The sequence below is a fragment of the Phascolarctos cinereus genome, unplaced genomic scaffold, assembly GCF_003287225.1.
Source record: "Phascolarctos cinereus isolate Bilbo 61053 unplaced genomic scaffold, phaCin_HiC Scaffold_9;HRSCAF=440, whole genome shotgun sequence".
Classification (NCBI taxonomy): domain Eukaryota; kingdom Metazoa; phylum Chordata; class Mammalia; order Diprotodontia; family Phascolarctidae; genus Phascolarctos; species Phascolarctos cinereus.
This window is the reverse complement of record NW_027556402.1, coordinates 179,824,571-179,852,102: the sequence shown is the minus strand read 5'-3', so window position 1 is coordinate 179,852,102 and position 27,532 is coordinate 179,824,571. Positions and strand designations below refer to the sequence as shown.

The 27,532-nt window shown below is 37.9% G+C and overlaps 1 protein-coding gene across 1 annotated transcript; it reads left to right on the top strand.

The window, feature by feature from the left end:
* Window positions 1-27,310, top strand: LAP3 (leucine aminopeptidase 3). The gene is made up of 13 exons (XM_020992719.2): window positions 1-218; window positions 2,001-2,116; window positions 4,548-4,602; window positions 6,109-6,214; window positions 7,287-7,446; window positions 8,629-8,793; window positions 10,661-10,819; window positions 15,245-15,369; window positions 17,405-17,493; window positions 17,900-18,002; window positions 22,396-22,475; window positions 25,726-25,835; window positions 26,762-27,310. Exons 1-13 carry the CDS (start codon window positions 93-95, stop codon window positions 26,955-26,957), a joined length of 1,590 nt encoding a protein of 529 aa, XP_020848378.1. The 5' UTR covers window positions 1-92; the 3' UTR covers window positions 26,958-27,310.
* Window positions 27,311-27,532: the final 222 nt, after the last annotated feature.

Here is a 27,532-nt window from a genome sequence, read left to right as displayed (position 1 = left end):
CCCCTCCCTCCAGCCTCGCGGGGTTCGGCCGGCAGCCCCCTCCCTCCCTCTGCACGCGGCCGGCGGAGGGCGGCCCCTGCCGCCCCAACAAAATGCTGCTCTCGCTACCTCTTCCGGCACTGAGGCGACTCGGCGTCTGGAGCCTGGGAGGGAAGCTCCTCGCGTGCCGGGGCTTTTCCGCTTCGTGCCCCCTCAGCCGCAGCAGAGCCATGACCAAGGTCGGGGGCCGGGGTGGGGGCTCGGGGTGGCGCGCGGGGCCGCGGGCGGGTCGGGAGCGGAGGGAGCCCCGCGCCTGGACGGGGCGGGGGGCGGCTTCCCACCGGCCTCTCCCCCTGCAATGTGTTACTTACTCTGCTGTTTAAACACTTTGTCCCGATTGGGAGCACGTGCGCCCCGCCGCACTGCCGGAGGGACCGGGACCCGGGAGAGTCCCACACTTTTACAGTCGGGGACACTGAGGCCCGCAGAGGGGCGGCCACTTACCCGAGGTCTCCCGCCGGTGAATTAGTGGAGGCCGGAGCTTGGGTTCCTTGGCTGCTTTCGGACACTCCTAGCCCAGCCCACGCGGGGCTCCCTCCGGGACTGCCCGGACCCTCCTAAGACCCTGGGGCTCGAGCTGGAAGGGACTTCGCAGACCATCCCCCTCCTTTTGCAGGGCTCCCATCCAGGGTAGGTGGGGGACTCGGCCTGGGTCCCAGAAGTAGGGGGCGAGGCGGGATTGGAGCTTCAGGAGCGAGGGGCTTAGCGGCGGGGGCCCGCACAAAAGCTTCCCTTAGTAACAGCTCTGGAGGCTAGGGCATGCATGAGCTGGGGTAAAAGCCCCTTCGTGGGCCTGACCTCAGTTGCCTTCTCTGCCGAAGAGAAAAGTACAGCATTAAGACTTAGCAGCCTCCTCTGAGCTGTGGTGGACGACCAAGTGTCGAAACAGATGGGAAAGTACCTAGAGCCTCCCTGGACTCGGGGCCGCCTCCCGCAACGTGCTCATTTCACCGATGAGGAACCAGGACTCGTCCAAGGTCCACAGGTGTTACTTTAGGGGTCAGGGCCGGTATTCAGACCAAGGTCCTCGGGGAATTCTTTCCTTTATGCCTGCAGACTGCCTCTGTAAGCATTTCTAAAGAGCTATGTAGATAGAATTAGTTTCTACTGATATAAAAAACCGTTGTGGTGCCTCCACATACTTGCTGCATATAACCTTTCACAAGTCCCTTCAGATCATAGCCTTAGACCAGGAAGGGACCTTAAAAGACCATCTAACTCAAACTTTTTTCCTTTTACAGAGATTGGGCCAAAGTCACCCAGATAGTAGACTGCAGAGCCAGAGTTTGAACCTAGTTCTCTGATTCCACATCCAGTGTTCTTTTCACTGTATCACACTTAGCTTCACCGAAGCTCAGTTTCCTCGTATAAAATGTGGATTAGGTGATGGTCGTACATATGCAACACACTTAACCAGGCTATTTTGAGGAAATTTGTGAACTATTGTTATTTGATGTCTTGGACCTACAAAATGGGGGCTGAGGGGTGTGGGTGTGTTATGAAAATAGTGGGCGTGAGAGAGCAGATGAGTTGATTTCATAGTTTCATTTCAGATTTTAAACATTTATTTGTAGAATTCTATTTATAAAATCATGTAACCATTAAAGGAACTTTGAAGATCAGTGATTCTAGTTTTACATTTTATTTTACAGTTGAAGAAAGTGGACCCAGAGAGTTGGAGTACTTTTATGATAGGTCACACAGCTACTCTGTGGTGCCTTTTCTTTTTCTTGCATTGGGAATCTGATTCAACATTAATGACAAGTTGGCACCTGTGACTTCCCTGGGATATATGTTAGAAAATCGTATCAAAAGGCAGTGGGACTTGATTAAGATTGAAACAAATCCCATAGACCCATGTTTGTAAAGATAACAGTTCTTGTGGAATCGTTTTGAAAGTAAAACCATTTCTGTTGTATATTTTTATGCTTTATGTTTATGTCTGCTACATCTGTTTTCAGGGTCTTGTTTTAGGCATCTATGCCAAAGAAAAGGATGATGATGCCCTTCAGTTTACAAGCGCTGGAGACAAATTTGATAAACTTGTATCTGGAAAACTTAGAGAACTTTTGGCCCTGTAAGTTTTCATCCAGTGAAGTCTTCTCTTTGAGGTTGGGGAAAATTGTTTGCATGGATGAAATAGTCATTTTCAAGAGAAAATAATTCATTATGCCATCATTTTTAGGAGGAAAGATAGTTCAAAATAATTTGCATTTGGCTTTGGAATATGCTTTAGTGCTGCTGTTTTAATATAAGTAGGTCTGCTTTGGGGGGAATTTATAGCTATTAAAAAATGAAGCCACACTGTGAAAGACTGATAAGGAATGAAAATTTTCTCCACTTTCCCATTTCTTCCCAGTCGATCCTGGGAAAAAATAGAATCACTCTTCAGACTGATAGAAAGAAAGCTGCAGCCTAAGTTGCACTTCTTTTCTGTTTTGTTTTGGGAAAGAAATTTAATGTTTTTGCATTAAAGTCCACATAGGGAGATAAAATAAATTGACAGTAGTGTTGGAAAAAGCCTTTACATCTTCTTAATTAGGTCAAAGGTGATTTGGTTGCAGATAATATAAAAGCTGACCACAATGAAAACTATTTACAAATAGTATACCTTATTACAAGTATTTTTCTCATACACTTTTGATATAGGGGGTACAAATATTACTGACATTATGCAGATGAAGAAACTGGCTCAGAGATATGATTTCATGACTTAGCAAAGTTCACAGAGCTTATAAATGGCAGAGCTGGGACCCACACTTGGGTTTTTTGACTCCAAGTAAAGGATCCTGCCACTATACCATACTTCTAGTTTTAAAATTTATCTTTGGATTATTCTACCCTCATTTGTTAGATTTTCAAGTTGGTGTTGGATATAGCACTAGTCAAATGTATAAACATGTAATTGTTTGTACCCTTTCCCACCATAATTACTGTATCAGGGTACTGTCTATAGCTCCACTTTTTGGTGTATAGCTGCTTCTATCACCACCTTGAAAAACGTTCCAGAGCTAACCTAATACAATGCAGCACAACTTAGGGAGTCTACCATCTGATTTTTTTTTATTTTTTATTTTTTTCGCAATTGGGGTTAAGTGACTTGCCCAGGGTCACACAGCTAGTAAGTGTCAAGTGTTTGGCCTGAGGCTGGATTTGAACCCAGGTCCTCCTCACTTTAGGGCCGGCACTCTATCTACTGCGCCACCTAGCTGCCCCTACCATCTGATTCTTAACAGCTGCTGAGCCTTACCTACCTTGGAATAATCTCCCATGACCTTCTAGTCTGTTAGTAAATCGTTTATAATCCCTCTGTGAATGAGAACTCCCAAACTTCTTTGGCCCTTAGTTTGCCACTATTAAGTCTAGCAGATAGGCTATCACAGCACATAGGGTATTTGCATAGTAGTAATGAGGTTCTTGAATGAGCCTGTTAAATAGGCATCAGTATAGCACTCAGTCATCTTGGTCGGTGTGTCCCAGACTGAGAAATTCTTGCTGATGTATAGTTGAGGTTCTTTGTTTATTGTGCATATATTGTACATCTGTAATATGCAAGGCATTTCAAAGACAGTATCTGCCCACACTGAAATTACATTCAGGAAACATCTTAAGCTACCACTGTGTACAAAATGCTAATGGGTAATAAGCTGGTATTGATAACTTTGATGTATTGTTTTATGGAATAAGTGCATCAGAGAAGTACAGAACAAAGTGCTGTGTGAGTTCTATGGGTTGTTACAGTGGAGGGAGTAGAGGGGATTTTGTGAAGTAGCATTTGATCGAGTCTTTAAATTATGGGTAGGAATTCATGTGGTAAAGAAGGGGGTGGGCAGCTGGGTGGCACAGTGGATAGAGCAGAGGCCCTGAATTCAGGAGGACCTGAGTTCAAATTTGGCCTCAGACACAACACTTACTAGCTGTGTGACCCTGGGCAAGTCACTTAACCTTGATAGCCTCACCAAAAAAAAAAGGGAGGGAAGAAGATAATATGGTGAAAAAAGGAATGGTGGCAGGAGAACATAGGGCATGTTTCAAAGGATAAAAATTGTCCTCTCTAGGGCAGTGATGTCAAACTCAGAAGGGGGCCGCTGAACTATACCCAAAGATCTCTGCAGGCTGTATGCTGACTTAGAAAACCACCTATTAACATTATGTTCTATTGTATTTTTATTTATTTTGTTAGCTGTTTCCCAGTTACAGGATGTGTATTTGACACTTCTGCTCTAGAGGAGTAAAACCTGGGGGAAGGGGAGATCCACAGGATGGCCCCCTGAAATTGGGAAAGTTGGCGAGGGTTTTAAATGTCAGTTCTAGGAGTGGGAAACCTGTGTATGCAGGAGCCAGTGTGGCACTACTGGAACTCTTGGAGCAGAGGAATGATGTGATCCACTAGAAATGATAACCTTTGAGAAATAAGTGATAGTTGAGATATATGGTCATGACATTCCTGTAAAAATTGAGGTAAGTTGTTATTTTTATAAACAAAGCCTTTTTTTTCCTCCTTTCAGATCTGGGCCTCCACTGAAGGCAGGCAAAACACGTATATTTTATGGTCTTCATCCGGTAGGAATCAGCAATATTGATAGTGATGATAATAAGTCATACTTGTGTTGGGCTTTATAATTACAAAGTACTTTAAATTTGCTATCTGATTAATTTGAAGAGATTGTTTTTTGAAGACTCTTAATGTATATCATTCCAGTATTAAACATCATGATTCTCTTTGTATTGACTTTATTTTTTACATGTATCTGTTTCTTGTTTTCTCATAGAATGTTCCTGCTTTTAAATTTATCTAATTTTTGTTATGAATCTTTAATTTTTATGTCACATTTATTTCTTAGCATCTCCCTTCCCTTCCCCTACCCAAGGTCTGTCCTTGGTAACAAAAATTTTGAAGAACAAAAGTGGGTTCAACAAAGCAACCCAGCATCCACTGTGTCTGAGAATATAAAACTGGAAGGAATCTTAGAGTACCCTCAGTCCAACCCATTTATTTTATAGGCAAAGAAAATTGAGGCTTGGAGAAGGCTTACTGACTAATAAACAGGAGGAACATTTTTCCCAGTTTCTCAGGGCCAAGGTTGGTCCTAAAGTAGATAGACTACATTCAGTTTCATTTTCTTTGTTCTTGTATATAGTTGTTTGTTCTTTATTCTTTATATAGTTGTATAGATTCCCATCCTTCTCCGAGTTGTTTGTGTTTTCGTATTTGTTGTTTCTTTTGCATGGTTTTTTGTTGTTGTTGAGTTGGGGGTTTTTTTGTGTGAATTTGTTCATAGTTTCTTACAACACAGTAATGTCTGATTACATTACATTGAGGTACCACTGGTTTCTTTAGCTCAATTGATGGCTCCCTACTTCTTTCTAGTATGAATATTTTTATGTATCATGGAACCTTTTTCTTTCTTTGACCTGTTTATTGTATATGCATAGCCCTGTGTTCTCTGAGTTAAAGTGTATGGACATTTGAGTGACCATTTTAACAATATTCCAAATTGCTTTCCAGAATAGCTCTACTATCAGAGTGCCTGTCTTTCTGTAGCCCTTTTAACATTGACTATTTCCATCTCAGTCAAATTAAAAAAAACCTTAGAAAACCCTTGTAAAGAAACTTCAGAGTTGTTTTGATGTGCATTTCTCTTATTATGTTAGTGACTTGACTTTCATGTGGTAGTTAATGGTTTGCTTTTCTTTCGAGACCTTTTGTTCATATCATTTTATTATTTGTCCATTGGGAAATGACCTAAAAGCTTTTCCCACTATACCCCTACTGTTGTTGGAAGACTTCTTGCTCTGAATCTCTCATAGTCAGAAAATTTGGGCTGTATTTTAGTAGCCCTGTTTGTAATAGAGGCACATGTAAAAATTTTTATAAAGGTATAGGAGCCCAAAAGAAAGGTTACTATTAGTTCTGCCCTGTATTGGTCATAAACAAGTAATAGAAGATGTTGGTGATGCTTTCCATCTGTTCCACCGTACACATAGGTTAGTTTGTATTGCTTCTTAAAATGAAAGCATTGACTATAAAGAAATTAAAAATTTTGGGTTTGGATATTTTTGCTATAGGACTTCCCCAGTGTTGTTGTAGCTGGCCTGGGTAAAAAGACGTCTGGAGTAGATGAACTGGAAAACTGGAATGAAGGCAAAGAAAACATCAGAGTCGCTGTTGCAGGTTATTTTCCTTTAAAAAAAAATGTAATGTTCATTAAAAAAGGTCCCACAAGATCTTGGTGGATTTAGCTTTGGAAACTTTGTTTCAAACAGACAGAAAAGGATTTTGTGAAGTACTGAGGGGTCAACTCCACACTCAAGATAACATTGTCATGAATATTGAAAACTATTAATATTGAGAATATTAATTGAATATTTACTTTTAGTAACTGTGGTATGATTCTGCTTTTATGATAGCAGCTCATATGGGTATAATAGTTTACAAAGCACTTTTCCTTACAACAGCCCTATAAGGTAAGTGATGGAAGTAATATTACTCCTATTTTACATATAAAGAAATGGAAAATCAAAGGTGAAGCTGCTGGCCACTCAGGGTCTTATGTCACAGAGTCAGAACTTTAGATCTTCTGATCCCAAGGCCTGGTGTGCTTTCCGCTTCGTTGCATTTTATTGGAAATGTGACAGTTCTGGTATATGGCTGTATAGTTTTGTTTCTTTAAAACAGCAGCTTCATTGTTTCACATCCTCTAAATAATATAGATTAAACATATTTGCAGATCAAAGCAAACAGAAGAAAAAGTATTTGAATGGCCCTTTGTATATGATAGTTGTAGGCAAATAAATATTAGCCCAAGTTACTGGCTGTCACTTGGGACCTGAGAACATTTTTCAGCATAAAAGGAAGTTGTGCAGGAAGATTGTGGTTAAAAGATGCCACATAAAGTGATTTTAAAGCAGTAAAAATTTAGTGTTTGATCTTTGACACCAGCTGCATCATAAGTGCTTATTAAATTTATTTGTCAAAGTTTGTTGAATGATCACCTTATTATTTTAATTCCTCATGTTTTGCTGACCTAGATATTAAGTCATTAATGAAATGCCATGTTAATATTGGACTCTGTTCAGTTGCTTCATTATTGCTTTGTGTCATCTCTTTCCAATGAGCTTGGAAGAAATGTGGGAATTTAACTGGAACATTGTAGAGCTTTAGAAACTCCTTGTCTTTGTCCCCGCTGCAGTCACCATATATCCCCTGAAGCTTCATCTTCTATGTGATGTGTTTTTCCTTTAAGCTGCATGCAGGCAGATTCAGGACTTGGAAATTACTTCTGTGGAAGTGGATCCCTGTGGAGATGCTCAAGCCGCTGCAGAAGGAGCTGTTCTTGGTCTCTATGAATTTGATGAGCTGAAGCAAAAAAAGAAGACTGTAGTTTCTGCTCAACTCTATGGGAGGTAATAAGGACAGAACCAAATATGTGATATAGACTAAAAGACCAGTGGAGTTTTAGCATTTTTTTAAAATTGGAAACTTCAGGTTATCCAGAGTAGTGGTATCAAACTCAATTGACTTAGAAACCCATGAATTAACATTATGTTGTATTGAATTTTATTTATTTAGTTAAACATGTCCCCAATTTTTTTTTTTTTTGCTGAGGCTATTGGGGTTAAGTGACTTGCCCAGGGTCACACAGCTAGTAAGTTTCAAGTGTCTTGAGGATGAATTTGAACTAGAGTCCTTCTGACTCCAAGGCTGGAGGTCTACCTACTGCACCACCTAACTGCCCCCTCCCAATTACATCTTAATCTGATTCCTGTGGACTCAGGAGATCCTTGAGTTTGACACCTCTTGTCTGGAGCTGTCTTAATGAAAATGTCAGAGCTGAAAGAAAGCGTAGAGATCATCTGGTTTGTTCCCCTCTTTCTACAGATACAAAAAGTGAGGCCCGGGTCAAACAGCTTATTCAAAGTCACATAAGTAGTGTATGGTTGAATAAGGATAGGACCCAGGTAGCTTACTTCAGAATCCAGTACTCTTTCCAGTATACCCTGTTGAGATTGCTCTGTTGTGGTGTAGTAGAATAAGAGAATGAAATGTTAAAGCTGGAAGGGACCTGAAAAATAATCATATCCAATTCCCCATCATTTTCAGATGGGAAAATTGAATCCTGGAAAAATTAGATGACCTACCCAAGTTCACATGGCTAGTTTGTAGAAGATTTGGATCTCAATAGAACTAGATAAGCTCACATTCCATTGTGTTTTCCAATATAGCACACTACTTCAACTGTGTCAAATTAAAAGGTTTATCTAGCACCCAGTATTCCTTTTGATGCTCCCCTTTTGTTTAAAATAAGTGACAGTGCTACTGTGTTCATCTGAATACAGGCCAAACTTTCTTCCCAAATCTAGTTTAAGACCTGAGTATAGCTTGTAATGGGTGTTTTGTACACATATGTGCATATGACATATAAATGTACCCGTTCAATATAACACATTATGAATGTGTAACATCTTCTGTCAAAGAGATATCATTGCTATTCGTTAATGGCTCATATTTGGGCCAGTACAATAGCTATAATATAATCGGTGTTGAAGGAGAGTCTTTCTTACAGTGACAGTTTGCATTTTGTTTAGTGGTGATGATGAAGCTTGGCAGAAAGGAGTTGTGTTTGCTAATGGGCAGAACCTAGCCCGACACTTGATGGAAACACCAGCCAACAAGATGACTCCAACTAGATTTGCAGAAGTCATTGAGCAGAAGCTCAAAAGTGTGAGTAACAGCACAACGGTACATATAAGGTATGCCCATGTTATTTCTCGTTCAGGTTGCTATTCAGGTACTTAGGTTTACATGTTGTCCCCATTTGTACGAATCCCTCATATGGTGTACCCTTTCAGCACAACTGGAGATAACTTCACATGAAATAGAGATTGGTTTTGTAACAAATGTCTTGGAGAGCATCTTCAGACACCAAGAAACTAGTGGTGGTGATTATGATGGTGGGTCACATTTATATATCACTTTGAAATTCATCAAGGACTTCCCTTATAACTGCCATGTGAGCTGGAAAGTATAACGTTATTCCCGTTTCCAGAAGAGGCAGCTAAGTCTCAGAGACTTGCCCAGAGCCACATAGCAAGCCAGTGTTGGATCTAGGATTCAAATTCATGTCCCCTGACCACAGTCTAGTACCTTTTTTAGTTCATCATCTGACTTCGTGGTGACAGAATCATTCCCTAATATTTCACCCACAAGTTAATTTTATCAGTTGTGGCATCTACCACTTCAGAAGTATGTTTGGAGCTCTGGTGCCCACAGCCCTCTTGAAATTACCTCATAATCAACCTTCAGTTTGAAAAGATTACAGATGAACCTTCTTTAAGCAAGCCTGATGTGTGAATAATCAATGAGAAAAATGGCTTGAGGAGGGTGGGGAGAGGGTCCACTAGCAACAGACTTTTCTCTGTCCAGAAAGACATGAGGAACTGTCTTAAGGGCCTTGCTGATTTACTTTGAAGAGGCCTTTTTCATTATGGGAAGCAGTTTGTTAAAGAATTCCTGTAACAAATGCCTCTAGTATATTTAAGACAGGATTTGATTTATACATTTTCAAGGAACATAACCGTTGTATAAAGTGTAATACACCTACAGGCTAAAATTAAAATACTCAGTACAGTGTCTGGTGTGCTTAGTATGTTTTAGTCCTAGAAATTTTTTAGATTCCATAAAAGCACCTCAAGAAAGAACATCTTTTTTTCCCATGAAAAGAAACTAGTTGGCATTTTGTGAGATGGGTAGTACTCCAATGTTTGCATGTGTTTATATGCAAGACTTTTATAAGGAGAGGACATTTTTTAAAAACCACAGTGCTGAATTGCTGTTTTAAACTATAAAACACTTATGTTGCTTCCTTGTTCTTTAAGTGACTTTTAATTTTAATCATGCCTTTTGTGTGTATATATGTGTATGCATACATGCATACATAGTTTATTTCTTCTTGAAGATTAAAGTGTTTCTTCATTAGGCAATAATATATTCTTAATATTTTGCAGAATTAATAGTCAAGTACAATGTGTTACTTCTTTTAAATATCTCAGCCAGGTGAAGATGGAGTAAATTGAAGGAATATTTCTAAAGCTGTAGGAATAAATGATTGGGGGGGGGGTGTGTGCGCGTGTCTACTTTTGGCCTTTCTGGCTCATTGTCCTGTTACTGATTGGGACCAGAAATTAACAGAATTCAGTCTTAAATTTCTACGCTGCGGGAAGGACTAGGGGTGATAAATCATTAATGTTTAGCTACATCTGTACACATACATGATGGTCACAAGATCAGAGGATTTTAGGACTTAGAACTACAAGTTAATGTAGATTTCATCCAACTTAGCCCCCCCACATTTTACAGATGAGAAAACTTGGGGGATCTACTGCCTTCAGCTTTCAAGTAGAAACCATGAGAATATATGCATTTATTCCCCAAAACCAGAGTAAATCATAGGGATTTGAGAAACCACCATCTAAAAATGCATGTATATTTTAAGTTCTGTTACTTAAAGTCTAGGGACAGTAAGTACATTTTTACATTGAGATTTTTAAACTTCTGAAACAAAAAATAATAAAGTACATATATTCTGATTTCCTTCTTCCCTGTATTCTCTGCTTACAGGACCAAATCTTGGATTGAGGATCAAGCAATGGGAGCCTTCCTAAGTGTGGCAAAAGGGTCTGATGAGCCACCAGTTTTCTTAGAAATCCACTATACAGGCAGTCCAAATGCAGATGACTCACCATTGGTGTTTGTTGGGAAAGGAATTACGTTTGATAGGTAAATTTACCGTTATTGTATTATGAACAAAGTACAATCTTTGTAAAACTTCTTCTTTTTGGATTGAACTTGTGACTTCATTGGTAAATGGAGAGTTTTGGACTTTTACCAATGCAGGTCCATAAAAATTTTGAATAAGACAAAGCCAAGAACAGATTACTAGTACACCAGAATGGTCTGGACATTGATTAATCAGATTTGGGGCAAAGTTATTTTAAAAACTATAAATTTCCTGTAAATCCACTTTTTTCCATTTTATCCAAAAAGATAATGAGGAACTGTCTTAAATGCTTCATTGAAATTGAAATATGCTGTGATTAGAGCATTCTTCTGATCTACCTCCTAATTTAGTGACTGTCAAAAAAAAAAAAGAAACGGGAAGTTAGTTTGGCAAGACCTTTGTTTGGTGAAGTCATACTGCTTCCTAGTAATCACTTCCCTTTTTTATTGCTCACACACCATCTATTTAAAAGAATAAAAAATCTATTCTAGAATTTTGCTGGAGACCAATGTCAAAATTATATGAGGAGGCCTGAACTCATTGAAGGCACTTAGGTATACTCTCTTGCCATCTGGGCTTTGTTACCATCTTCACTGTGGTGGGATTTTTGTTGTTTTTTTACACTTTACAGATCATTCTTCTTGATTGATACAGCAGAAGCCAAAAGGAAGTTAATCTGATTTCTTTTATCTGTTTCCATCCTAAGGAATGGGCATTATTCTTTCCTTGGTCTGCATTTGCCTCTGAATATTACTAAGTGCTTTTTTTTTATTGTTCTTAGCAATGATCTCAAGATTCAATTAATTCTCTGTTCCAGACTTTTTGGCGCTATCCTTTGGTTTTTCCAGCCACTCTTTTATTTGTTTGTGGTTCTCTGTAGTCCTTTTAAAATATGAGTTCATTGGAGTCACACGGATTTTATTAGATGCCTTCTCTCTTTGGCATTTATTCATTTAACACACCTTTAGTGCTTACTGTGTACAAATCACTGTTAGTCACTGAGGGAGATGATGGTAACATTTAGATAAAATGTAATTCATACCATTCTGGGAGCTTATAGTCTAGTAAGAAGCTATGACCCAAGCAAATATCCCATGTGCCTTTCTTTTTCATCAGGAGTATTTGTGAATCTTATTGTAAGAATTTCATTTCTGAGAGCATACTCTCTACTTTGAGCTGTCTTCTCTTTGAGAATCTTTGGCTGTTGGACCATAACTATCTAGTGTAAACCTACTTTCCTAAAGTGTTGTCCACTGGTAAAAAACCAGTTTGGTAGAGTCTCAGCATGCTAAGGCGAATTAACCCCGAGATTATTGAGGACTTTAGCTCTTTTCTGCCTTTTTGCAGGAATGTTACTTTTGATTAAGTTTCTTACTTTGTATTTCTCATTCCTGCTTCTCTGCTCCTTCCTCCTTGTTAGGTAATTTAGAAAATACCCTCACTTTACTAGTTCTGTAGGTAATAGGACAGTCTCATTGGTATCATACTTGCTCTTTGTCTGAAATAATATGTAAGGTTGAGCCCAGTGGGCTTTTGAATGGAGTGTGGATCGGCCCTGTCCCCTCTTCCTCTGTGAGTGGCAGCAAAGTTTAATGTTCTTTCCATGCAGGTGGTCTTCATCCTGAACTCCCCTGTGCTGCAAGTATAGAGTAGCTGTCAGTCTGTCCACTGTTTTTTTTGTTTGGCTATTAAGATTTCTAAGATGAGAATCACAGTCACTTTGCTCACTATTTCTGCTTTACCAACCAGTGATTCCTTGTGGGTCAGAATGAAATCGTAATTCTTTTCTTGGCTTTTATCTTCTGAGACATAAAATTGTTATCTATCAGAGAATAATCAGGGTAGCAACTGGCATTTATAGAGCTCTAAGATTTGCGAAGTGGCTTCTATATAGGAGTGATTTGATTTAGTCTATACAAGAATCCTGAGAGGTAACTACTTCAGGTATCATTATCACCATTTTACAGATGAGTCTCAGAGATTGTGGTCACATACCTCGTAGTTAGTCAGCAAACACTAACTGCCTGTTGTGTGCCAGCACTGTGCTAAGCACAGCAGTGTGTCACCCAGACCTCTCCTCACAATAAGCCTATTACCTTTTCTACTACATTGCAGTAAAGAGGAAGGAGAAATCAGTGACATCTCCTGGAAGTCCTTATCTTCTGTGTGTGTCTTTTTCCTTATCATTTATCACACACATTTTAATAATCCTTTCAAGGTGGTGTTTTGGGCACCTGTAATTCGAAGAGTAATAACCTAGCTTCTTGGCCACCCAGTTCTCATTCTGTGCCTGTGACAGAAATGAGAATGATGAGCCTGATTTTCCAGGTTAGCAAACTAGTAGGTCAAAGGAGGAAATCAATGAAGGAGAGGCTTGTAGAGACCTTGGTACCTGAATTAGATCTAATTATAACCTTTTCTAGTGTCCTCTTATATGCTGTTTCCCCTTCTTTTTCATTTCTGTTGAATCAAAATGATCACTAAGAGATTTTCTAAGGGTAGATTTATGATACGTTAGTTCTAGTCCTTACTCATTGTATGCTTGGCTACTTGGATAACATGATCATTGGTTCTTGTACTTTAGAATTTAGTTTGGGTTGATAATTTACCCTTTAAATGTTTATTTCTCATTTTCAGAATGTTCCTTGGCATGTGTTGTTGAGTTGTAAAAGGGAGAAAATTCACATGATGCTTTCATAGGAGATAGCAAGATGAATTCTTCTGTCTCCTGTGCAAAGCTTAGATGCATAATTTTAAGGCACTGTGACCTCACTCTCTTGGCTGGATAATTGGACTACTTCCATAAAATACTGATAAGATTACTCGTTTAGGATGTTGAATCAAGAAGCACTTATTTAGTACCTACTGTCTTGTAGGCACGGCATTAAGCAGTGGGATACAAAGAAGGGTAAAAAGTAGTCCTTTCCCTTGAGGAACTAATAGCCTGATACGGGAGACAGCATGTAAACAAGGACATACAAACAAGATATATACAGTATAATTTGGAGATAATCAGTAGAGGGAAGACTTCTTATAGAAGGTGGGATATTATCTGGGACATGAAGCCAAGAGACAAAACTGAGGAGGGGCAGAATTTCAGGCAAGGGAAATAGACAGTGAAAATACAGAGTTGATAGATGGAAAGTCTTTTTTAAGGAACAGCAAGAAGGTCATTAGCATTTTATCATGAAGTATGTGGTGAGGAATAAAGTATAAGAAGATTGGAAAGGGTGGTTATGAAGGGTTTTAAACACTAAATAGAGCATTTTATATTTGATTGTAGAGGAGGAAGAGAATGACTTGGTCAAACCTGTGCTATTTAGAAAGATCAATTTGGTAACTGAGTGGAGGATAGACTGAAATGAGGGAGACCGACCATCAGATTACTTCAATAGTCAGGCATGAGGTGATCAGGGCCTATTCCAGCATGGTGGCAGTATCAGAGGAGAAAAGGAGGGGTCATATTTGAGAGATGCTACAAGGTAAAATCAACAGAACTTGGCAACAGAGTCAGTATGAGGAGTGAGCTGTAAGGAGTTGAGGATGATACCTTGAATGTGAGCCTGGATATGAGTAGGAGGCTAGTGGTACCTTGATAGTAATAGGAAAGTTAGAGGGAAAGATTTTTATGGGGAAAGGTAATGAGTTCGGTTTTAGTCATTGAATTTAAGGGGTCTGTGGGGCATCCAGTTTGAGGTGTCCAATAGGTAGTTGGAGGTGTGAAACTGGAGGTTAGGATTATAAATAAATCTTAAGAATCAGCTGCATAGAGATACTTGAGTCCATCGGAGCTGATGAGATCACTAGATGAAATAGTATATAGAGTTAATGAGGTAAAAGGTAAAAAATAGGTAATTTGAGGGGTTGATGAGATAATAGTAAAAAATAATTTGAATTCCCTGATGGAAACAACTATTTGGCAACAAAGCATTAGTAACTTTTTATGGTACACAGTAGTAATATTCTAATTTATCATAACCAGAAACTATCTGTACTTTTTTTTTTTTTGGAATAATCTTGATGCTTTTATGAGTGTTACATGTTGGGGCAGCTAGGTGGCATAATGGATAGAGCACCGCCCTGAAGTTAGGAGGACCTGAGTTCAAATGCGGCCTCACACCAACCACTTGACACTTACTAGCTGTATGACCCTGGGCAAGTCACTTAACCCCAATTGCTTTAAAAAAAATTAAAATAAATAAAGTAACATTTTTTTAAACAGAGTGTTATATGTTGATTGTGACAAAATTGAAATAACTTAAATGTCCCTTAAGTAAGGATTCTAAATTATTTTTGTCAGGTATCTTGTATAATGTTTAAAGAAGAATTTTGAAGGGTATTTTTAGGAAGTAAGTGACATTTGGCATATCTGTCTACAATTGAGACCAGATTTCTCATTAATATTATTCTCTGTTCTTCATCAGTGGTGGCATCTCAATCAAACCTTCTGCAAACATGGATCTTATGAGAGCTGACATGGGAGGGGCAGCAACTATATGTTCAACCATCATCACAGCAGCAACTCTAAACTTACCACTTAATCTTATTGGTAAGTCAGAAAAAGGAATAGGAGAATTTTATAAATAGCTATGTATCTTGGAGAATTTGTGTGAATTGTGCTGGCTATATACACAAGTGAAAAATAGTGGAAGGTTACATTGCTAATTTGGCAGCTGTGTAGACTTTCAGGGAACTCACTGAACCAAGATGGAAATTGACAGTAAGGGTAGGATTATAGATCTAGAGATGGGAAAGATGTTGGCGGTCATTTAGTCCAGCTCCCTCATTTTATAGAGAAATGGAGCACTAGAAAGGCCAAGTAATTTGCCCAAAATTATGTCAGTAGCAAATAGAGATGGGGATGAACCCAAAAGATTTATTAATAGGTTGGTGTCAATTTGGAGGGAGTTTTCTAGTGCAGTTGCTCTAACTACCTTTGGTCCTGTGCTCTTAGACCTTTATTCCAATGCTTTTCACATTTATTAACATGAAGCTGGGAGGTATGGCTAACAGTAATGAGTCAGGAATTCTAATGATCTTGATGCCTAGAATGGGAGGTTAAGTCAAATAAGGTGAAACTGAAGAGAGATAAATATAAAGTTGTTTGCCTGGATAACAAAAGGCATGATGCAAAGTTACAAAGGAACAAGCATGACCCCAAGGAAGAGATATGAATGAGAAGACACTCCCACTCCACCTTTTATACATACATACATACATACATACATACATACACACACACACACACACACACACTTGTATATGTGTATATACATATATATATTTAAACTTTTTCCTTGTATTAATTTGCTGATTTTTTTTCTCATCTTCCTCTTTCGTTTATTTTCATTAACCTTAAAAAAAAACCACCTTTTTTTTTTTTAATATGGGATAGCTTTCTGAGAAGGGGAGAGAGGAAGGATATGGGAGAAATTCTGAAATTAATTAAATAAAATAAAAATTATATTGAACAAAAAAAACACCCCTTTTTCCAAAGTCTAGGATGTAAGAGAGTTAACTCATTCCTGTGAAAAATATCTAGGGAGACTTTAGTGTGGTGTGTCACTGAAAAAAACTGTTACAGTTATCCCTTCCACATTTGGGGGTTAGAGATGTGGTGATCCTGCAATGTGGAAAATCCGCATAAAATGTTTGGCCCTCCCTTGGTACCAAAGGAGAAGTCTGAATTATTATGGTATTAAAAGATAAAGTATGTTGATGTTTTGCAATGCTATACTCATATTTTATGCATTTCTGAGTTTCTAAACTTTTTCTGTGTCATTTGTGGCTTCCACAAAACTCCCAAAAAGTTCCCATTTAATTTCTTGTGCTGACCCTTGATATATCAAAACTGTGATGGGGAAAGTCACGATGTGAAAGGGATATAACTACTATTGCATTAAGTGTTATAATGTCCAGCATAGAGCACATAGTATTCCTACAGTGCTCTGTTCTACTGGTGCATATCTTGAGGTCATTTCACATCTGCAGGATTAAGTTCAGTTCTTGTCACCACATTTTAAGGCCATACACTTCATCAGGAACTGTTTTATAGTGCTCTTGCTTTATTTAATGTGGTAATAGTTGTCTCTTCTGAGTTATCTGAAGCTCCTCAGATCCAGAAATCCTCATTTCTACTTTTTGGTATCTTCTCTCCCCACCCCCCCCATCTCCTCCTTCACCTGCTGCAGTATTAAGTAATCACTATGTGATTAATAAATGCTTTCATTGGTTTGAGAAAAGGCTTTAAAAGTTCTGCTACCTACCCAGTAGCTTCTTCCTAGGCAAGTAGGCAAGTCATTTTTCATTCCTACAATAAATTGAGTTGTGTTATACAGATAATTCAATTAAGAGAACAGGGTAGCTTACTTTTGCAAAAACATTAAACATTACAAGCTTTCCAGCTGAAGCTTTACCAAGTAAGAACTATCTGATAATAGACTAGGAGAGTCAGTAGAGTATTAGGGGGTAATCCCTTTCATGAAGGAAACTTGTCTGAATTCTATAATTCTATACTGAATTCTGTGTCCTTTTGGTCAAGTTAATAGTGTGTTCATTGTGTATGTGTGTTTGATTCTCCACAGGTTTGGCTCCACTTTGTGAAAATATGCCCAGTGGGAAGGCAAACAAACCAGGAGATGTTGTTAAGGCGAAGAATGGAAAAACGATACAGGTATTTACATAATTTGCTGCATATCATGATTCAGTGATCATCAGATGAATTATTCAGGGATGTGAAAGTGCTTGGAAGAATTAGAGAAGTAAAACATTCTGCAAGTCTACCCTTGTTCTGGTTTTTTCAGAATCGGAATTCTCCCTCATCTCATCTCTTCCCACTCCTATGTCTCACACACAGTTTAGTGTGTCTTTGCAGTAATCTTCTAATGGAAAGAACCTGAGACCTGGAGGCAGGAGCTGGGGGGTTTTGAACGCTGGCTCTAACACTTAGTAGCTGTGTGATTGTGTTGATTAACCTTCCAGAGCCTGGACTTCCTCCAGCACCAGGCACAATGCTTTACATATATAGATGCTTAATAAATGTTTGTTGAATTGAATCTTATCTTTTCTTTTATCTGAAGGTTGATAATACAGATGCAGAGGGGAGGCTCATATTAGCTGATGCTCTCTGTTATGCCCACACATTTAATCCAAAGGTTATAATAAATGCTGCAACATTAACAGGTAACAAAATTTTCCTTTTCCTCACATTTCTTTAAGAGTTTATTTGCTATATTGTTTAATGTATGCAGTGTGTGCTTAGAAGGTCACTCTTTACAGATGAGAACTTAACACTTGTGTTTGAAGGTTTTTCAGCAAAATAATAATCTTTAGAATATTTAGATTTTTTAATATTAGGTTTTTAGCCTCTAGGGTCAGAACATAAAAGTAATCTGACCAGAGTCATCCATCTGGTAAATTATTTGGAAAATGGCGCTAACAGATGTTATGTAGTAAGGACTGCCCCAGAAAAGAGGTGTTTATCAGAAGTTCAAAGCATCAAATTTGGATTCAGAACATCTGGATTCATTCCCTTCACTGTTGCTTTTTAAGCTGTGTGACCGTGGAAAGTTCCTCTTTGAGCCCCATCTAAAAAATGGGGCTAACCTACATTATCTAACCTACAAGATATTTGTAACAAGTCTCGTGGATATAACTTACCATATTACTAGAATTGTCATAAATTTCCTCATTAACAGTCACAGTGTCATCCTTGGATTTATCTAAAACCCTTATTGATGTATATAGTCTTTCTACTACCTTCTTAGTAATGGCTTCGCCATGTTTAACCATATATGTTTTATTTGTCTTCAGCTTTGTACTTACATAGCTTCGATGGCTGTGCCTTAATTATAACATCCAGAGATTAGTGACTGAGTTTGTTACTTCTACTCACCATTTGGTTTCTTGAACTTGATCATCAGATTCCAGGAAACTGAAACTAGGCTGTAGTCTTTGTTTTTGCTTTTTTTTTTTCCCCAAAACAAGGAAGAAGGTGGAGCTTGAACTAAACTAATGAGTTTCAGTTTGATTCCTCACATGATTCTAGAACTTAATAAGAGCATGGAGAGGGAACTGAGGTCACCAAAAGCCATCATAACTTTTCTCAAAACCAAGTCTTGCCACAGACTCTCCTAGATCTCCTTTTTTTCTTTTAATGAGGTTTCTAGATTGTTAGATCAAAAGAAGGCTATAGCTATTCTGCCTAGATTTCAGCAAAGCATTTGACAAAGGCACTAGTATGAGTGTACTATGATAGTATGAGTATACTATCTTCTTTAAACAAGATGGAGAGATTGGGCTTTATCTAGTTAGTTGGATTTTGCATTGGTTGAATGACCAGATACAGAGACTTCCGTTGATGTCCACTTAGAAAGAGTTCTCCAGTGGAATGTCGCAGTAGTTGATTCATGGTCTTGAATGTTTTTGTGACTTAGATGAGGGTATAGATGGAGTATTTATTGAACTTGCAGACAGTGTGAAGCTGGGAATGACAGCTAACACATTTGTTGTAGATGACAGTCAAGATCCAAAAAAAAATCTTAGCCTGTCAGAATGATGGACCATAAGGAAGTAAGATGAAAATTAGTAGATTTGGGTGCAATGTAGTGAGAAGTCATGAGAATTGCCCACTTTTAAGTATCAGAACTGGAATTCAAATCCCAGACACCTGAAGTCAGGTCTAATGCTCCTACTGCCCTCTCCTGTGTTTCCCAATTTATAACATCATTTACTTTACATCTCTACATATATTTATGTAATACTACTACCTTAGTGGTGCTGTTTTCTTTATAAAGAAATATGTTCACATATGCCTGTGAGGGGGAATATAAGTAAGGAAACAAAGAGAATGACATGTTCCCAAAATCAAAAGGGTCATAAAAAGATTGATTTAGACAAAATATTGGGAATAATTAAAGGTGATGTGTTCCAGGTTACTGATTTAATTAAAGACCATTTTTTTTGCTTGATAAAATTGGGAGATGCTTCTCCAAAAACAATATTGACAAACTGAGGCCAATATTGTTTGTTGTTGAAATGGGACAAGTGCTAGGAGGAGGGAGGCATAAGTAGATAACCTGGGTGACAAATGTGTGTTACAGAACATAGATACTACTTTTGAGAAGGGTTTCCTGTCAGAAGACTTGGATAAATTCAAATCAAACTTTATTTTAGAGAGTGTGTTTGTGTAATAGCTTATAACAGAAAAGCTTATAGATTATATTCACTTTATTTAACAAGCATGCTTTCAATTAATGATAGGTGAGAGTAGTATAATACCAGTATTATTCAACCTTAATACCATATTATTTAATCTTTCATGTGTTTTTTTTTAATCTATTGGAGGTTTGATGTGAATTTATCTTATTAATTATGATCCCCGACCACTTCATTGTAACATGACTCAGATTTGCCTCCTTGAAAATTCTGGATCATTAGATAGTACTACCTCTGTAATTGGATATAAAATAATTGATCCTCTTTGAAGTACGAAGTAGTCCTTTGAGTGCCCACCCTCCTGCTGGTTCTCATTAAGTATTTATTGATGATAATGCTCCATTACTTTTAGCACACAGATTACTGTTAATTTGATGCAGGCACTGAAATGATGTCTCTTAGTTTCTATTACCTTACAACCCTGAATGTAAGCCACACATTTTCCCTCACATCTGGTTCATATAAAATCTAAATACACTTTATGAGCAATTTTAGCATAGGTATATATACCTTCTGCATATTTTTTTTCTTCTTTCAAAGAGATCTTGTCTTAGGAGTGAGACCTTGAAACTCTAATCCATTTGCTTTTCAAGTTTGATTCCATCTTACTTTCTCTTAACAGTTCTTAAAATAATTATGTAATATATTTTAATAAGGCTAATGATATATATTATCCATCTCAAAAGAGTATTTTGAGGATAAGTGACAGAATGTAAAGTTCATTTGTTAACACCTTGTAAAAAGTTGATCAATATTGCTAAGATATTTTTGAACCATTAAACTGACTCCAGATTTTTCCATGAATATGTGGGAAAGAGGCTAGAAATTGGGGAACCTAGCATCTGTTACTCAAAACCACACAGAATTTATTAAATACAAAAATTAGGCACTGACTGCTAGCCACTATTATTCTGCATGAACTATTAGTTTAGTGTTATAAATTTCTGTAGTTTTTTAAATTGTGCAATCCTTTATCATTGTGAAACAATAGACATACGAGTAAGAGAAAGGATTTGGATTTTTCTTGACTTAATTTTCCTGTTAAGGGTCCACATAGTTCACTAATGACTACTGCTGTGTGTGATGCTGTCAGCTTTAAGTCACAAGTGTAAGTTTGAGCTCCTCATGGTTCACTTCTGCCATGATGTTGGCCAAGTCCTTCAATATCTCTGAGTTTTAATTTCTTCATCTCTAAAATATGGGGAATATCACCTGCCATATTTACCTTACATCATTGTTCCAACAGCCAAAGGAGACAGTGGGTTCTTGGTAAACTGTAAAGTACTGGACATTAGGAAGGGTGGTGTTATTAAATTATTTATTAAATTATTAAATCACTGCTTTTAAAATGGCAGATATAAAGTAATTTCTTCTCCTTTTCTCTGAGGAATTTGCTAAGGGACTAGCAAAAAGGTAAAACAAAAAGTATCAAGAAGATAACAAACATTAATTTATTAAGTATTATATATCAGGGAGAAAAATTGAGTCTATATAGTTCACTAACTAGACTAAGCTAGTAACAGATTGACTCATAGCTTAAATATTATATATTTCTTTTATATATAATTTACTAGACTGTACATAATTCCTTAGAGATTTTCATAACACCTGTAAATGTTATTGATTCTCTGAACAGTATCCCAGATTCGTTTCTGATAATGAAATATCATAGAAAAATCTACAATTATACAATATTATTCTTAAGGTGCCACAAAAAATGGGAATGTAGTTCAGTTTAATACCAATAAAATATTTTTCCAAAGTTTTTTTAAATTCTGAATTTAAACAACAAAAAGAGCGTTTTCATACACATACCAGAAAACAAAAAAAAAGATCTTCTGTGAAACTGAATTTTTATACTGCTTGATAATTTTCCACTATATTTATATACAACATTTTCTGGGTTTTGGTTTGTTTTTTTTGCCAGCTATTCCCGTTAGATTCCTTAGATTTAAGTTTGTTGTTTTTCTTTCCTTCTCCTCCTTCAGGATCCAGGAGTTAGTTTGTTTGTTTGTTTTGCTAGGCAGTGGGGTTAAGTGACTTGCCCAGAATCACACAGCTAGTAAGTGTCAGGTGTCGGATTTGAATTCAGGTCCTCCTGACTCCAGGGCCTGTTCTCTATCCACTGCTCCACCTAGCTGCCCCAGGAGTTTGTTTTGCTTGTGATTTTCTCTTTATGGTATCATCCTTCTTAATATCCAAACATCCATTTTAAAAGGTCTTCCTTAAAGTCTAAACTTTGAGCAAGATAGTAGCAGGGGAATTATTTTTAAAATATAAATGAAGACTTCAACTCAATGTAGTTCCCTGCTCCCTCCAAAGAGACTGAAAAAAATAACTTTTTGTATTTTTTTTACAGGTGCCATGGACATAGCTTTGGGGTCAGGTGCCACTGGAGTTTTTACCAATTCAACCTGGCTGTGGACTAAACTCTTTGAGGTAGGATGTCTACTAAGTTTTATGATCTAAAAACTAATCTGAATGATATTGATTGAAATACACTGTTTTAATACTCTGTCCTCTTTAAGTTGAAAACTTAAACCATAACAGACTGAATCAAATGACTTTTAATGGAAAAAAGAGAGAAAAACCAACTTTAGTAGTTTTCTAATGCTTCATCATGGAGGCTCAGTTTTCCTAAGTGTTGCTCATCTAGTGAAATGTAAACTGGCAGATTCTGCCAAGCTGGAAATGGACTAAATGTCTGCACTGTGAAGATCAGCCTGGCTAGGTGTGGAGCAAGTTATCACCAGGCTATTGACTTTCAGATTGTAGGTTGTTTGTTTTTTTTTAAATCACAGTGTACAATAGCTAGCGTTTATGTAGCATTTTAAAGGTTGCAAAGCACTTTAGAAATATTATCTCATTTTATTCATTCAACAACCCTAGAATGGAGCTGCAATTATTATTCCCATTTTACAGATAAGTAAACTGAGAAAGACTAAGAGTGGTTAAGTGACTTGCCCAGAGTCACACAGCTGGTATCTGAGGCCAGAGCTAAACTCAAGGAGTTTGTGATCTGCAACAGAATTCCTATATGGACAAAATAAGTCAGAATTGTGGGAATAATATGCCCTTTACCTTCTCTTCCCACCAGCTTTAGACTATGATAGTTAATGAGGTACAGCTTAAAGCTTCTAATAAGCAAGGAGTACTTTATACTATGCATAGCTTGTTGGGATAATATTCTGAAATTTGATCATTACATAATAAAATAGTATATGTAACAAAGATTTATCCATTAGCCAACTAGTGGTGTATCCCAAGATTATTCTCTGCTGACAGGGATTAATAATGATGGTCAGTAATGATGCTCAGTTATTACTGAGCGAAGTCTTTGGTCTCTGACCAAAAGTCTAAGGTTGCATATGATTCAGTCTCACATAGTCCTGTTGAAATATATTTCAGTACTTCAAGGAACCATCTTAGCTAGACTGGTTCTCAGAAGGCAGAAATGATCATCTGGTGGTTAATGCCAAAGCTTTTCTTGTGCTGCTGTCTCCCGTCAAGAACTCCTGGTCCCTTCCATGCCAGGCTGAGGCATCAGAGTAGGAGTTGGGTGTGTCATGGTTTCATGTTGTTGAGGCACATAGGACCATCATATCAGAATTGTCCTATGGGAACATAGGACATAGTTCCCTGAGCCTGGTAATTTGTTAGGGGTCCAGGCCATAGAGCCAATCTAGTCCCTCCCATTCCATTCTTCTCTGGCCCAGCTCCACTTGCTTTTTCTAGTTCTGGAACTGGTTTGATCAACTGCCACTCAGCCTCTAGAAGGCACTGAGCTCATTCCTTATCTAGCCTGTGGAACCGCAAGATCCTTTTGTTTTTAGTTTACCTGAAATAAAATAGGAATTTTTCAAAATTTTAATTCCTCAATTAGTGGAAAACAAATTAGCAAAATAGCCTAGAATTAAGTTGTATTTATAGAGTATAGTCTGTTGACCCTGACTTAAATTTAGCCACAGCTGAGAGACCTAAACATCTGACCCCTGCCTTTTTCTAACCTCAAATCTATCTCAAGTGAAATAGTACCCAGACTTCTAGTCCAAGTTAGGTTTGGGTTGACATGCCTCCTGTGTTTGTTGGGACCTATACTTGCCTGTTCATCTCTGCTTGTCCTTTCTGGCCTATGCTGCACCCTTTCAGGCCCTTGTGGGCCTGCTCCTGTAAATAAGGTTGGCTCTTTTGGCCACAGAAATCCCTCTTCTAGGCTTCAGGCCACCCTTCACTCACCTTCTACGTGTCTCCTTGTGTCTCACTTCTATAGCTGACTTCAGATCCTAAGAGTTCTGTTATCTTCCCCTAGCTGTGCTTTTTCTGACTTGATTGTTCTGCCTGAAGCCTGTCTACTACGCAGGCTGTTGAGTCTGGTTTTACTTTTCATGGAACCGAGGCTTCTTCACATTTTGTTCTAAGCCAGCCCCTGGGCCTGCATTTGTTAGCAGGAGTGTGGTGTTAGTGGACAGAGAGCTGGGCTGGAGTTCTGGCTTCACATGAGGCAGATGTAGACCATGCGCAAGTCTCCACCTTACTGAGCTTCAGTTTGTTTGGAACTACCTCATTCACAATGTGGTTGTGAGGCAAGTGCTGTGTAAACCTTAAAAGTGAAGCAGTAGTGATAAGAAGAAGGGTTTGGACTTGGAAGCCTTGAGTTCAAATCCCTAATCTAGTGAGTTTCTGTGTGATTTTGGGCAAGCCGCTTCTCTTTGCTGGGCCTTAGTTTCCTTCTCTGTAAAATGAAGGTTTGGACTAGGCCACTTCCGACTCTAAATCATTGGTCCCTGTACTCTATGACATATTCATTAAAAATGATGGATTATTATTATTGAGAAGCAGCATGGTATGCTTGGTTTCAGTCCTGCCTCTGATCCATAGTAGGACCTCAGGCAATTCTTGAGGATTATAAAATGTAGGCAAGTTGCTTTTCTGCAACAGTGGAGGGGGTTTCCATTATATGTGTTCATACCACTTTTGAGGACATAAATCCACATTCACTATTCCCCATCCCTCCCCCAAAAAGTTAGCAACTATGTGTGGTCTTAGTGGTTAAGGCCGTGTTTTCATGAGTGCGATTTGTATAACACTTCCCCTCTGATGGACCAAATAGACTCCTATCTCTTCCTAATTCATAGCCTTGCTCTCTTGAGGGCTGTCCAGTAATATTTTTTGTCCTATCTGAAATGCTTTAAGTTCATCTGTAAGCTGGTTCTGAGCTCTATGAAATATATAGCATTTCCCAGCCTAGGTTTTCAGGTTCACCCATTTCTCCAGGTTCATACTCCTCAGAGAATGGTCTTCCAGAATTCTATTATTCATGCTTTAAAAAGCATAAATAAGTAAATATGTATATGTATACACACATACATACACATGTATACATACATACATACTTATATAAATAGGAAATATACATGAAAGGAACGGGGGGGGGGTGTTGTTCTCTGACGAAGTATGTTATTCATGATATTACCTCCAAGAATGCAAATCTCAACTCTTCTGCCTTGCTAGGCTGTGTCTTAAAGAACTATATAAATGTGAGAACCATTAGTGTTGTATATTTACTCTAACATGGAAAATAACATTTCCCTTTGAGTAATTCATATTTCTATCCGGGGTATTATTGTAATAAGTTTAAGATAGCTCATACAGCTTCAGCATTTAGCACTCATACCTTTTTCTTCTGCAGGCAAGCATTGAAACAGGGGACCGCATGTGGAGAATGCCACTCTTTGACCATTATTCAAGACAAATTGTAGATTGTCAACTTGCTGATATTAATAATATTGGGAAATACAGGTATGTAGTTAGCTGAAATTCATGGCTTTGCTAGTGGCACAACAAATTACTAAAATTATTGTACTCTATTTTGTCCCTTTAAAAAAATTATTACACTTTATCTCATTGGTTTAGTAGCTGCCCTTTGTGTACTGCAATTAGTAATGAAATCTGAGGATCTGACTGATGCTTCCACAAAATTGCCTCCCTTTTTGATCTGTTGTTACTAAATTAAAATTTTTTCTATTTTGGGCTTAAATTGGGCCTGATTTCACAGACCAATTTGAATATGGTAAAGTAAGTGTGTGTGTGTGTGTGTGTGTGTGTGTGTGTGTGTGTGTGTGTGTGTGTGTGAGAGAGAGAGAGAGAGATGGGAAAGGAAGGATAAAGAGCCACAGACTATTCCCATGGGAAGGAAAGAGTCTGCTTTAATAATTTTTTCTTTACTATTTAGATCATATCTGAAAATGAATATTGTAAAAATGATTTCTCTATAACCCTTAAGTTGGATTTTGTTTTTTAATTTAGCTATTTTGATATAAATGTTATATGTACTGACACACAGAGGGAGGAAGAGTCTCTTTCTAGAAGAATTGTCCCCACATACATTATATTCCTTTGGGATTAAATAATTTTCTTACCAAAGTCCTATCCTAGGTGGTAGATCCCCCAAGTTCTTGAAGGTATAATATAAACTCTGCTAGGTTTGAGCTGTAAAGACTTCCAACATGCGTGTGTCTGTTCCTCAGGGTCCAGCCTGAATAAGTTCCAGAGAAACCAGTCACTAGAAGATTGGTCACCAATTGATTTTGTTCTTGACCACAGTGGCTCATGAAGAGTCACCTAAAGCCTTAGAGAGTTTGGCATGTGCATTGATAGAATACTCACATCAATTTTTAAAGTGTTGATGTAATTACCTAAGCTTAACATTTTGAATTTCTTTACAGATCTGGGGGAGCTTGTACAGCTGCGGCATTCCTGAAGGAATTTGTAACCCATTCTAAATGGGCTCATTTGGATATAGCAGGAGTGATGACAAATAAAGATGAAGTTCCATATCTGAGGAAAGGGATGTCAGGAAGGCCTACAAGGACCCTGACAGAGTTTCTAATTCAAATGAGTAGAGACACAGAAAATTTTTAGTGAAGTACTGATCTTAAAATTCTTTTATTTCATCTTAAATTGGATAGTTGGGTTAAAACCATGTTTTATGATAGCTTCCTAAACCTGGAATAAAATGAAATACATTTGGCTAGGATCATGAAGGTAACCATTTTACTTTAAAGAAATATTCAGTGATGAAAAGGAAATCTTACATAGGACCTGACAGTGTTTAAAAATTAATGTTGATTGTTTAAAAAAAATAACCTTTCCAATTTATGTAACTGAATTAAGAGGTAAAATGCTGATCATTTTAGATTTGCTACGAGAAGCCATGAACAAAGTTACTATGCACTGTTCTTAAGCAATAAACTTATCTTTGTTTGCTTTCTGGAGCTAGTTGTGGTTTATTTTTGTGCTTTAAACTCTTAAATCTAATGACTTTCTTTTTTCCTTTTTTTTTTTTGCCTTGTAGACAAGCTATTTACTTTTTTTAATTTATTTTTATTTCTTTTTAGTTTTCAACATTCATTCACTTTCACAAGATTTTGAGTTCCAAATTTTCTCCCCATCTTACTCCTCCCCCGATAAGATGTGCATTCTGAACACCCCTTCCC

Excerpts from the sequence above, each read along its gene's own strand:
- LAP3 (XM_020992719.2), top strand. The coding sequence starts at position 93 with ATGCTGCTCTCGCTACCTCTTCCGGCACTGAGGCGACTCGGCGTCTGG. Across the intron at positions 6,215-7,286 it reads CATCAGAGTCGCTGTTGCAG|CTGCATGCAGGCAGATTCAG; the intron begins GTTATTTTCCTT and ends TTTTCCTTTAAG. Across the intron at positions 8,794-10,660 it reads AGCACAACGGTACATATAAG|GACCAAATCTTGGATTGAGG; the intron begins GTATGCCCATGT and ends CTCTGCTTACAG.